We start from the raw sequence: 13634 nt of genomic DNA, 5'->3' as shown, positions 1-13634 counted from the left end.
CATGCTTGAAACATGCTAACAAAATGCCAATCAAGTTAGCAACATGTTAATAACTTGCTAACAACATGTTAATTATGTTAAAATCATGCTATGTATCATGCAATCATTATGTTAACATGCTAGCAACATGCTACCAACTTGCTAATCATGCTAGAAACACGCTAACGACTTGCTAATTATGTTAGAAACATGCTAACAACCTGATAATCATGCTAGAAACATGTTAACAACTTGATAATCATGCTAGCAACATGCTAATAACTTGTTAACCATGCTAATCACATGCTAATCATGTTGGAAACATACTAACAACATCCTAGCAACTGACTAATCATGATAGAAACATGCTAGCAACCTGGTAATCATACTAGAATCATGCTAACAACATGCTAATTATGTTAACAACATGCTACCAACTTGCTGATCATGCTAGAAACATGCTAAGAACTTGCTTATTATGTTAGAAACATGGTAACAACCTGCTAAGCATGCTAGAAACATGCTAACAACTTACAAATCATGCTGGCAACCTGATAACTTGCTAACCATGCTAATAACATGCTAATCATGCTGGAAACATGCTAAAAAAATGGTAGCAACTGACTAATCATGATAGAAACATGTTAGCAACCTATTAATCATACTAGAATCATGCTAGCAACATGCTAATCATGTTAGCAACATATTACCAACTTGCTAATCATGCTAGAAACATGGTAACAACTTGTTAATAATGCTAGCTACATGCTAATAACTTGCTGTCCATACTAATAACATGTTAATTATGCTAAAAACATGCTAGCAACATGTTAACAACTGACTAATCATGATAGAAACATGCTAGCAACCTGCTAATCATACTATCATGCTATCAACATGCTAGCAACATGCTACCAACTTGCTAATCATGCTAGAAACATCTATCTAAAACAGGTTACTTCAAAACATTCAAACTTTAACCTTTTAAAATTACTTTAAACTTCAAACTATTTCAAAATGAAAACCATTTTTATCTTTTTTTTTTTTTTTTTTTTTTTTTTTTTTTTTTAAATCACTGTCTATCTGCAGCTCTACCCCCAGGGCTCCATCCACGTCTCCGTCAGCTCACAGCATCAGCAGTATGACTCCGGATCGGACCCGTTTTCCACGGGGCACCTCCAGCCGTAGCACCTTCCACGGGGCGCAGCTCAGAGACCGCCGCAGCGCCACATACAACGGCCCTCCCGCGTCACCAACGCTGTCTCACGACACGGGCGCTCTCGCCCAGGCCCGCAGGGGAACCTCGTCTGGATTCATAAGCAAGCTCACCTCCAAATTTGGGCGGAGGTCAGTCTCTAAATCCATCACTTACTGTAACTCTCTGTACTGCTGCCTATATGTGTCGTGAAAGTGCATTTCCTTTACAGTCTCCTGAGGTTTGTATGGAAGTCAGGTCAAGATTCAACAGAATGGCCTGCGGTGCTGTGAAAGGTCAAACCTTTGACAAATTTGAACAGAGGTCAACAATGATAGATTACACTACCGGTCAAAAGTTTAAAATAATTATATATATATATTTATATATATATATATATTATGTTTTAGAATAAAGTCTCTCATGCTCACCAAGATTGCATTTGATCAAATTTAAAAATAGTAATACTGTGAAATATTATTATTTAGTGCTGTCAAACAATTAACAATCAACTTTTACGTGTTTGGAACGACATGGGGGTGAGTGATTAATGACAAAATTTTCATTTTGGGGTGGAGTAACACTTTATTCACGATTACATGTATTTACACTTATTTACATGTATATATTTATATTCGTATAACTGATATTATATATAAATATTTCTAATATAAAAACATAACACATTTTTCTTAAATATATACATGGATGTGTGTATATTTATATATACATAATAAATATATACACACATAAATTATGTAATCAAAAACTTTTATTTTGGATGCGATTAATCGTTTGACAGCACTATTATTATTATTATTATTAGCTCTGTTTTATATATTTTAAAATGTAATTTATTCTTTTGGTAAAGATGAATTTTCAGCAACCATTACGCCAGTCTTCAGTGTCACATGATTTGATGATTAATTATTAGCAATTATTACTGGTGCTCAATTATTAATAATGGTTCTTTACATTATCATTGATGAAAACAGCTTTTGCTGCTTTTGTGGAAATTTTATGACTTATTTGATGAGTAAAAAAAAATTCAAAAGAACAGCTTTTTTTGTAATATTTTGAATGCCTTTGTCATTTTTGAGCAGTTTAAAGTGTCTTTGCTGGATAAAAGCAATAATCTTTAAAAAAAAAAATAAATCTTATTTACCCAAAACCTTTGAATGGTAGTGTATCTCTCTCAAATCACAAAACAGGTTTTAACATCCATGATAATCACAAATGTTTGTTGAGCAGCAAATCAGCACGTTAGAATGATTTCTAAAGGATCATGTGACACTGAAGACTATAGTAATGATACTGAAAATTCAGCTTTGATCACAGCAATAAATTACATTTTACAGTATATTCACACACAAAATAGTTCTTTTAAATTGTGGTAATATTTCATAATATTACAGTTTTTACTGTATTTTTGAACTAATGCAACTTTGATTATATGAGACTTATTTCAAAAACATTTTAAAAAATCTTACTAACCCACAAACATTGTTTTTATAGTGGTTTTTAGAACTTAGGTTTTTAGAATGTAACTTTCTCATTTAAGCATGCAGTATTTAAATACTTTAAATTACTTCACCTTGAGGTGCCCTTGAAATTTCGCTGAGGGACCCTAGTGGACCCCAACCCCGTGATTGAATACCAATGCTTAAGAGTGTTTACAAACCCTTAGCACAAGAAATGTCTCTTTGACAGCTAAATCCCTACACTGCAGTGTGTGTATGGGAGAACGAGAGCCAGGTGGCCTGACACACACACACGCTCATTGCTGAGCATGCATTGAGTGTGCTGCAGTCAGTGAAGGACACGGTGTAAAGTGAGCTGATCAGGCAGCTGGCTGCATCTGAAATCAGATGCTGTGGCTTAACATCACTCTCAGACCTGCCCCCTACTGCCTGATTGCAATCTCATTTGGTGACGCTAGTGGTGCAGGAATTACACACTTACGCCCGGTTTTCTTCTAAGGCATTTTTATAAGAGCTGCTTAAATATCTTAATTTAACTACAGCCTGGTCCTGGCTTAAAGGGGTGCTATTATGCTTTTTCACTTTTTGAATATTAGTTAGTGTGTGGTGTGTATGTTTGGGCATAAAAGACATCTACAAAATTACAAATCTCAAAGTCCACTCCAAAGGGCTCCTTTGGACAACAGCGTTTGTTTTCCAGGTGTTGTAATGTCACAATGTGCCTCATTAGAATATCATTAAAATAAATCCCACCTATGGAAATTCTAATGGTTGAGGGGTAGGGACGAGGTGGGGGATTAGCCTAACTTTAGCGATGCAGCGCGGAGAACCGCTTTTGGGACACTTCAATGCGCGGCTGATATAAACTAAAGCATTGACTAAAGTGGCCGTGTCAGAGCCATAATGCACCGCAGACGTGTGCAGTACAAGGGGTCGAAACAAATGCCAAGATTTATTCACCATACAGTGTAGATAGCTTAACTTATAACGCAAGTGTTTTTTTAAAATGCATAATCTTGCACTAGAGTAGGCTGATCAGTGATGATGTTCTTTGCTCATTTTCTGTACATTTTAAAGGAGAAGTGCACTTCCAGAACAACAATTTACAAATAATTTACTCACCCCTTGTCATCCAAGATGTTCATGTCTTTCTTTCTTCAGTCGTGAAGAAATTCTGGTTTTTGAGGAAAACATTTCAGCATTTTTCTTCATATAATGGACTTCATTAGTGCCCCGAATTTGAACTTCCAAAATGTAGTTTAAATGCAGCTTCAAAGGACTATAAATGATCCCAGCTGAGGAAGAAGGGTCTTATCTAGCGAAACGATCACTTTTTTTTGGAAAATAAAATTTGTATACTTTTTAAGCACAAAAGCTCATGTAGCACAGGCTCTGGGATGCACGTCCACGGTGCTACGAATTAGTGATGGGTCGTTCTTGATTTTGAATGAATCTTTATTGTGACTCGGAAGAACGAGTCGTCTCGGGGAGTGATTCGTTCAGTCCTATTAGGTTTTGTACTGGAATTAGTTCACCTGTTTCGAGTCTTCGGGTTTTTCGAGTCGCTCGTTCATCTTATAGGGCTGTCACGTGATGAACGAACGACTCAAAAGTTTGTGTAAGCAGTAGATGTGTTAGGGAAGTAACATGTAACATTTTAATTATATTTTGCTAAATTGAATGAAATTACTTGTTTCAAGATTTGTTCATTTTCCTGAATGAGACTCAAAGGTCCGAGTTGGTAAAATGATCCAAACTTCCCATTACTACTACGAATCACATCTAAGTTCATCGTCTGTGTACTTCCGGCTAAAAAAGGTCTTTTTGTTATTAAACAGCATTTGACTTACTTGCACTTTCTTAGTCTTTGTGTGTTCGCTTTATAAACACTGTACTGACAGACACTGTCTGTAGTTTTGCGTGACCTTTCGACATGATTCAATAGTACGTCATGAACGCGCATCCCAGAACCTGTGATACACAAGCTTTTGTGCTTAAAAAGTATACAAATTTTTATTTTCCAAAAAAAAAATGACAGATCGTTTTGCCAGATAAGACCCTTTAGAGCATTTAAACTACATTTAGGACGTTCAAAATCGGGGCACCAATGAAGTCCATTATATGGAGAAAAATCCTGAAATGTTTTCCTCAAAAACCATAATTTCTTTACGACTGAAGACAGAAAGTCATGAACATCTTGGATGACAAGGGGTGAGTAAATTATTTGTGAATTGTTGTTCTGGAAGTGGACTTCTTCTTTAAGGAAATGTAAGCATTATAATTATTCATTTAAGTTCTTAATAAATATATAGTGTTATTATAGATAAATGAGCCTTCTGTAATATGTGTATAGTCATTTTTACTTTCGTTCATCTGTTCAGATTTCATGGCTGACCTAAAAGTCTTGGGTCCAGGTTTTGAACAAGCTGTGTTTGTTTGTTTGTTTGTGTTGTAGAACTCTGTCTTTCAGAGCGGCGAGGTAGGGGACGATAGTTTGACATTTCCCATCAGACTTACAAATTGAAAATGTGTCCTCACACACCCTTTTCCTCAGAAATAGAGTCCTGTTGACCCGTGTGTCTCTTACTAATGATCTGTGCATCCAGCAACTATGTGAATGTTTGCACGGCCTGCAGACTGACTCTTCCTGATGATGATGTTGATGATGATGTTGATGATGATGATGACACTTCCCCCATCTGTGTGCCCTCTGACTTTACCTGTAAAATATGCTGGTGTTTAGCTGCAGTCTGGTTGAATTTGTTGAATGCTAATGGTCTGTAGTGGTCCTGTACCTGTTCCCCTTCCTCCATTTGGAATGTATCTGTGTGGTCAGAAGAAAGTTTCCCAGTTGTCACTGTCCACCACCAATTAAAGGCAGTTTTTTACTTAAGATATGCAGTAAGAATGATAATAATAAATTACAGTGATTTTACCAAAGTTAAAGGAACACTCCACTTTTTGAAAATATACTCATTGTCCAACTCTCCTAGAGTTAAGCAGTTGATTTTTACCATTTTCAAATCCATTCAGCCGATCTCCGGGTCTGGCGGTAGCACTTTTAGTGTAGCTTAGCATAGATCATTGAATCCAATTAGACCGTTAGCATCTCGCTTAAAAAATAACCAAAGAGTTTCAATATTTTTCCAATTTAAAACTTTGACTCTTCTGTAGTTACATTGTGTGCTAAGACCCACAGAAATCACAACTTTTTATTTTTCTAGGCTGATATGGCTAGGAACTATACTCTCATTTAGGCGTAATAATTAAGAAACTTTGCTGTCGTACCATGGGTGCAGCAGGCGCAATGATATTACGCAGCGCCTGAAAGTGACCGGCACTAAGTTTGTGTAGATGCAGAATTGCGCCGTGATATCATTGCACCTCATGCACCCATGGTACAGCAGCAAAGTTCCTTGATTATTATGCCGAAATGAGAGTATAGTTCCTAGCCATATCGACCTAGAAAATCACACCTTTTCATTTTTCGTCCGTCTTTGTGCACGATGTAACTACAGAAGTGTCAAGTTTTATATAAGAAAAATACCAAAACTCTTTGGTCGTTTTTGAGCAGGATGCTAACAGTCTAATTGGATTCAATGATCTATGCAAAGCTACGCTAAAAGTGCTACCGCCAGACCTGGAGATCAACTGAATGGATTCAAAAATGGTAAAACTCAACTGTTTAACTTTAGGTTAAAAAAAATAGTAGAGTGTTACTTTAAGAGATATTTACATCCATATGAAGTAGACCCTTGAAATGTGGTAAAATCACTGTAACACACAGCTAATGGTTTATTGCTTTTATAAAACAACAGCAACATGATGAAACCACAAACAGCAGTATGTATTGGTACGTTCACATCAAGGACGATAGCTTTAAATGTAATTTTTTTTTTTTAAAAATGTCCTCATTCTAAGAGAATAGTGACGTCTACACCAGTTTCCCAGCCGCTGTGTTCCACGCTAGTTCCTGTCTCTATTTCATTATTGTTATTTTAAATCAGTGCTATTGGTCATTATGTCTGTTTGTGGATTTTACAAATATTTAACCAATGAAAAGCATTCAAAGGAACCTCGTAATGCCATTGGATGCTCAGATTGTCAGTCAAACCTCATAACTCCACCCACAAAACTACACCACCATTATAATGATAACAATAGAGAAACAGTATTGTTGAAAACACTTTCAGAGTCATTTTTTTCACAAGCCAGCATTAACTCCAACATTAACCATAACCATAAAGTTTTAATAATCATTGTAAGAGAATAGCAATGTCAAAACTAATAATATTGTTGGAATCCGTTTCAGAAGTTTATTTTTTTGTAATTGTGAAATCACTGTGCTCAACCAATGCTAAGGGTGCGCAGATCAGTAAAAATCGTAATTACTTCAAATAAAAAAAGCAGGATTTGCACTCACTTATACATTTTTATTGTACAAAAAGCACAAATGGATCATCAAACATTTTTCCCCCCACAAACCAGTTCAGTCTAAGGTTTTCAGTACTGATCGTGTACAAATGCTGAAACAAATACTAACCACAAACGAAAAGAAATGTCATTGGAATCATTTTCAGAGTGATATTTTTTATTTGTTTGTTTCTTGGTTTGTTTTTCCCTGCAAACCCCACCTTCAGCTGATTCTAAACATTTCATTGGGCACACTTCAGTCGGATAAATCTTGCATGATTGAGTTGACCTATAAGATCAGCTGTGGGCGGGGATTGTGCTAAACTGGTTTGGGGGAAAAAATGGCAATTTTTTTTTTACGCTGACAAATGATAACTTTAACATCCAATCACAATCCACCACATTTAAAGAAGCTCAGGCATTTAAAGCATGAGAATACAAGTGGTGTGGATGCTAATATAGTTATTGTTATAGTTATCATTCTTGGTGTGAACGGGACTAAACTATAGGCAGTTTACAGATGCCTCTGAAATGTTGTCTGCTGACTTGTACTAATCTATGGTTTTGGAGTTTAGCTGTCCACTGTTTTCTCAATATGACCTCTGATATTTCCCAAGGGTACCCAGTGAAGGAGAGGCCCGCGGTCGGGCGTACAGTTTGAGGTGAGGTTTTTATAGATCCTCTGTCTTGTGTGAAATTGTTGCTTGTGGGGGTTTTGTTGTTGCCCCTTCTGGTCAGTCGACAAGAGTCCGTGTTAATTTAAATGGTTCAAATGTACAGTATTTGACTATGTGTGCGTGTGAGATTTTGGTGTTTTTTGCATGTTTTCTAATGATTGAACACTGTCTGCTGTCTTTCTAATATAGGTTTTACCTATAGGTTTCTAAACTACCTTGCTCATTTCGCAGTCCGTTTATAGTAGGGATGCACTGATACTGAAAATCCTAATACCTCAAATAAGCAAAAACAGACGTCCAACTTCAGCCAGCAGATGTCTAATAGCAACAAATTCCACTATACAAAATATATATTGTGAGTCTAACATACTGTATGTTTTGTTTTAGCTTCATTAGCCACAGTTTTCGTAAAGTTGCTCCAGAACAAAGGCTCGTCACACCAAGGATGATAAATATACAGAAAACTATAACAAAATATTAGCATCCAACAGACAATAACATTCTGTTTATTATAAGTGCGTAATGAAGTTATGTTGTCTGGTGATTTAAATGCTCAAGCTCTTTAATTAAAGTAGATTCTCTTTGACTATCAACATTTTTACGGAGTGTCTATTTACTGTAAGTGCAAATAGCACACCTCGTTGGCAGAGGCTATTTACTATTAACTCCGCCCACCAACGTGTGATTGGGCTAGACAACATTACAAAAGACAATAGTATAACAACAGCTCGATTGACACGATTGACCTGGGTTTGAATCCACCTTTTGCCAAACTTTTTTTTTTCCCGTTTTTAAATCTCATATCACATCGGAAATGCATTTATTTTTAATAAAAATGAAGGAAATAATCAAAAAGTTGAATAATGATAAAGTATCAGTTAGGGTTAGGGTAGGTGTAGGGAGGGCTTTATTATCCCAATAAAGTGGCATCCATTTAATAATTTGAATTCAAATTTAAATTTACACTCAGTACATTATTATTGCATACTGTTTTATAATGTACTACAATACTGAGGAGCAGACAATTGCCACTATTTGCAATAAGTAGAATAAATAGCAGAAAATCCAGCTATTTTAACATAGTGTAAATAGAATCTATAGCTATTTGTACTTAGTGTAAATAGCATATCGCTAAGAAAATACTGCTATTTTCACTTAGTGTTAATAGCCTCCATCGCTACTTAGTGCAAATAGCCACTGCTAAATTTTTATTGTTCATTAGCTGAAAAAATCGTACTTGAAAGTGTTTCCGAGAATGTTGTTCTTTTGTGTCGATATCGTTACATCTCAAATCAGAGAATTTTAATGATTTTTAAAACTTTATAGGTATAGTTATGATGCTTGGTGTAAGTGGCTCTCAAAGTCTGCTTGCACTAAAAACAATAATCATAACAATAATTATCTTAGTATACAAACCAACGTGCAATAAAATTTATTTATTTTAATAATTTAAATATATATTTGCGCACACTGCAGTTTTGTCGTCTGCCGCTTCAGAACATCAAGCTTTTTAAAGTTGGAAGAAATTGTGATTAGCTATCAATGTTTTCATCATTCATCAGCTGAAAAAATAGTTCTGAAAGTGATTTCAACAATATTGTTCCTTTGTTTCATTATCGTTATAGTGGTAGTGTGGATGTTGCTATGTTCATAAAATTACAGTGATTATTAAAACATTGTATTTATAATAATCGTATTTGATGTTAACAGCCCCTTAAGGTGTTTTCACACCAATAATGATAACCAGTATGTTAACTATATTAGCGAACCAACTAACGTTTGATAAATTGTTTCTTATAAGTGCACACTGCAGTTTTTTCATCGGGATGGAATCTGATTGGCTGTCAATGATTTTAATATTCATTAGTTGGAAAAATCGTTCCGAAAGTGATTCCATAGATATTCCTTTGTGCTGTTATCATTATAGTTGTAGTATGAAAATTGCCGTTTCTCATAGAATTATAACGATTATTAATACTTATCATTAAAACTTTATATTTACAATTATTGTACTGGATATGAACGGCCCTTAAAGGTCTTTTCGCACCAATAACCATAATGCTAACTGTAGTAGCATGCAAACCAACGCTTGATTACATTATTATTCTAAGTGCACACTGCAGTTTTCTGTAAGTGCTGAATATCTCTAAGATCAGATGGATTCTAATTAGTAATTTCAACAATATCGTTCATCTGTCACTATTGTTGATGATGATTATTAAAACTTAACCTCTTCGCAACTGTAATGGTAACTATAATGCTATTTTTATTAGTTTACAGAGCTGAGTAGATTACTTACAAATTGTAATCTGTTACTGATTCCAGATTACATGACAAAAATAGTAATCCGTTACATTACACATTTTAGGTAATATAATCAGAATACTTTTTGATTACTTTAAATTACTTTTGACCTAACTTGTTTATCACATTGATTTAAATAGGATAATATTGTACCATATTGACATAAAAATACAAAAAGTATAAGAAAATACATTCCATTTGTTGCTATTAACCACATGAAATGCATTAAAAGTTATATTACATCAAGGTTTGTGAAGAAAGTCCAAGGGGTTTATGAGTTTAATGAAAAATTAATTTTATTTAATTTAATCACCGGAAATGTTAAGCTAAAATAAATAACTTTAAAATCAATAAAAATAAAAATAAATAAATAAATAAAAAACGTACCAAAAAATGTTTGTTTGTTTTTTTGTTTACCTGCATGTTATGTGATCATAACCAATGTCAGAGAACCAATAAACATGCAAATATGATACTTAATTAAAATATTTATTTTAAAATTGTGCATTTTAATGTGTTTGAAAGACAAACGCCTTCCAAAGACATAGATATGGTTAAATAACCTGCTGTCACCACCTGAATAATGACTGATTTTTGTGTGAATGTCCACAAAACTTGAAGCCTTTCTGAATGTAAATAAGCAGTAGGCTATTTTAAAAAGTAACAATTAAAATAAAAAAAGAGGAATTAGGGTGAATTAATAAATTATGAATAATTTATTGCTATTGTGTAAATAATATGCAGCCATGTATTACATTAAAAAAAAGTAACTGTAGTCTGATTACGAGTATTTTAAAATGTAATTTAATCTAACTACAAGTACTTAATTTTTGGAATCTGATTACATAATCCAGATTACATGTAATCAGTTACTACTCAGCTCTATGTACAAACCAGTGCTCAGTAACGACTTGTTCATTATATGAGCCCATTATAAGTGCCTCTGTAAATATTCAGTTTACTTAAAGTTGCGTGGATTCTGATCGTCAAAGTTCTTATCGTTCATCAGCTGCAAAAAATGATTAATTTTTGTGATTCCAGCGATATTGTTCCTCTGTACCATTCTTATATCATTAGAATGATATATAAAACTTTAAAGTTGTTACAGTTGTTGTTGTTGGTGTGACTGTGAAGAGGCTTTAACTCTACAAAACCCAGATTTGAAGAACTCTAACTATTGTAATTTGTGATAAGAATCAGTCTGACATTCTGAGCTCTTCTGTGTTTGTTGTCAGGAGCGGATCCGGAGAACCCAAGGAGGAAGGCCGTGACTCGAAGCCGAGATCGCTGCGATTCACCTGGAGTATGAAGACCACCTCGTCCATGGAGCCGGGAGACATGATGAGAGAAATCCGCAAGGTGCTGGACGCCAACAACTGCGACTACGAGCAGCGCGAGCGCTTCTTGCTCTTCTGCGTGCACGGCGACGCGCGACAGGACAGTCTCGTCCAATGGGAGATGGAGGTGTGCAAACTGCCCCGGCTGTCCCTCAACGGCGTGCGCTTCAAACGCATATCGGGGACGTCCATCGCCTTCAAGAACATCGCTTCGAAAATTGCCAATGAGCTCAAGCTGTAAGCAAAGGGTTCGAAAAAAAAATACAAAACTATAGGGAACACTTAAAAAAAAGGAATCTCACCAGGAAGTTTGAGCACCATTTTGAGTTACTGCTTCTGTAAGCTACTGCTGTAATGTGTAGTGGAGAAAAAAAATACGAATGCAAAAAGATGAAACGAGAAAAAAGCGCCCTAGCCTGATCTTCATGACCTCTCGCATATACGCCTGGTTAAAACAACCATCTTGCAATAATATCGAAACCCTTTCAGGGTCGGCAGGACAGAGATCTGTCGAGCGAATTATCGTGACGGACTTCGACCGACTTTTTCCACATGTACAGTTAAGATATAGAATGTTTTTGTTGTATTGAATTGATGATAGAGTTGTATAATACAAGACTTTCAGCCTACTTATGTGGAGGTGTTGTATAGTCACTATTGAGCTCTGTACAGAAAAATTATGTTCAATGTGTCATACTTGTTTAGTTGCTTTCTTTCCTTGTGTTTTCTTTTTTTAGATTTTGACCACTCAGTTTTAACAGTTCTTTTAACTTATCAACATTTGTTTTTAAAGGGACAGTTGATCCCACAATGGAAGTTCTGTTATTTTCTCACCCTCATGTGTACACTTTGTGACCATTTTGAAGAATTATGCAACTTTTTCTGTAATGAACATTAAGATCCAAAAGTGAGAAAGCGCCATTATAATAGTCTACGCAACGCATTTTGTGTGTAACAGCCATACGTTACACTTTGTGTAACGGTCCAAAATAAGTTGGAACGGCATGAGGGCAAGTAAATATTGACAGAACTTTCGTTTTGGATTAATTATCCTTTTAATTCAGAGTGAGAATTAGATGTGAGCATAACAAGTGTTTTGTAGAGCAGGCAGTGTGTTTCCCAAATGCAGATGGTTTGGATGTAGAAATCGGATAGAAAAATTAGTAAACGAACGTCGGCATTAACATTCCATACAAAACATACACTGAGACTAACAGGAGTGGCCAGTTCAGCAACACTGACACCGTGTCTACACCGGACGCAACAAAGCGACCGTTGCAAATCATTTGAACTTTTGTGTCCACGTCATAATTAGCAGTATTTTGTCGCGGCAAAATAAAGTAGAACCCATTATAATCTGTGATGCTGTCTACACTGGATGCAGCGCAACACGACAAATCCCTGTGGCAAATAATTTGCAACGGTCGCTTTGTGGTGTTCAGTGTAGACAGACTTTAGCTGTTGACAACTGTCGCGTCCAGTGTAGACACGGTGTAAGCCGTGCGTTTTCCTTTGAAATCGAGAAGAAAAGTATCAACAAGAAATGTATTTATTAAGCCATTTTATGCCTTCCTGTTTTATTAACTGTAGAACTTCATCCAGAGAATGCATGACTTTTTTTTTTTTTTTTGGTAAAATGTTATTTGTTTTGTAATAAGTGGTGATGATGACAACGACGATGACGATGATGATGGATTACGACCACTCGTACTGGTACTTTCTACTAGTTCTTTTGTACTGAAGTATCGAAGGTTAAATGTGCAATGCTGTCTATGTTGTATTACTGTAATGCTGATTAAAGAGGTTGGGACTGCACACTTTTAAGGGAAGATGAGGTCAAGTTTGCGTAGTTTGAGAAAAAAGCATTAGTGACTGAAAATGTTAAAGGGTAAAGCTGTGATTTAAAGCTCAGAGAGGAGTTGAATGTTCGAATGTCGACTGTGATGTTCCATTTTGTGACGGTACATTTCCAAGACAGATTTCCTTTCCTGGATTTTATTTTTTAGTTTCATTATATATTTTTTAATGGCTGTACGGATGAAACTGTTTGGATGCGGAAGCAAGCTGAAGGCTGAGGATCTCCAAAAAATGCAATTAAACTCTTCAACACATTTCATCCTTCCACACACTCTTCCCATTTATTCTCTCGACATAGTACTGTACATTTCTGCGGAAAAATCCCTTGGGCCACTGTGGTTCAGTCCCACTGGAGCACATTAAAGCTTACTTGAAATGAGTCTTTGAACTA

The 13634-nt window shown here is 35.6% G+C and overlaps 1 protein-coding gene across 2 annotated transcripts in view; it reads left to right on the top strand.

Annotated features, from left to right (window-relative positions):
- The window catches only part of mark1 (MAP/microtubule affinity-regulating kinase 1), a 58617-nt gene extending 45746 nt beyond the window's left edge, over nt 1-12871 (top strand). Inside the window, exons 16-18 of one of the 2 annotated variants that reach the window (XM_051094846.1) lie at nt 1069-1326; nt 7686-7730; nt 11285-12871. In XM_051094846.1, the coding sequence (XP_050950803.1) occupies nt 1069-1326; nt 7686-7730; nt 11285-11627 (646 nt within the window). In that variant the 3' untranslated portion in view covers nt 11628-12871. The remainder of the gene's footprint in view (nt 1-1068; nt 1327-7685; nt 7731-11284) is intronic. The other variant, XM_051094847.1, reaches the window with a different exon arrangement.
- The last annotated feature ends 763 nt before the right edge of the window (nt 12872-13634 follow it).

Source organism: Labeo rohita, chromosome 22 (assembly GCF_022985175.1).
Source record: "Labeo rohita strain BAU-BD-2019 chromosome 22, IGBB_LRoh.1.0, whole genome shotgun sequence".
In the NCBI taxonomy this organism is placed as follows: Eukaryota; Metazoa; Chordata; class Actinopteri; order Cypriniformes; family Cyprinidae; genus Labeo; species Labeo rohita.
The sequence above is the reverse complement of the archived record's forward strand: the minus strand, read 5'-3'. Positions and strand labels throughout refer to the sequence as shown.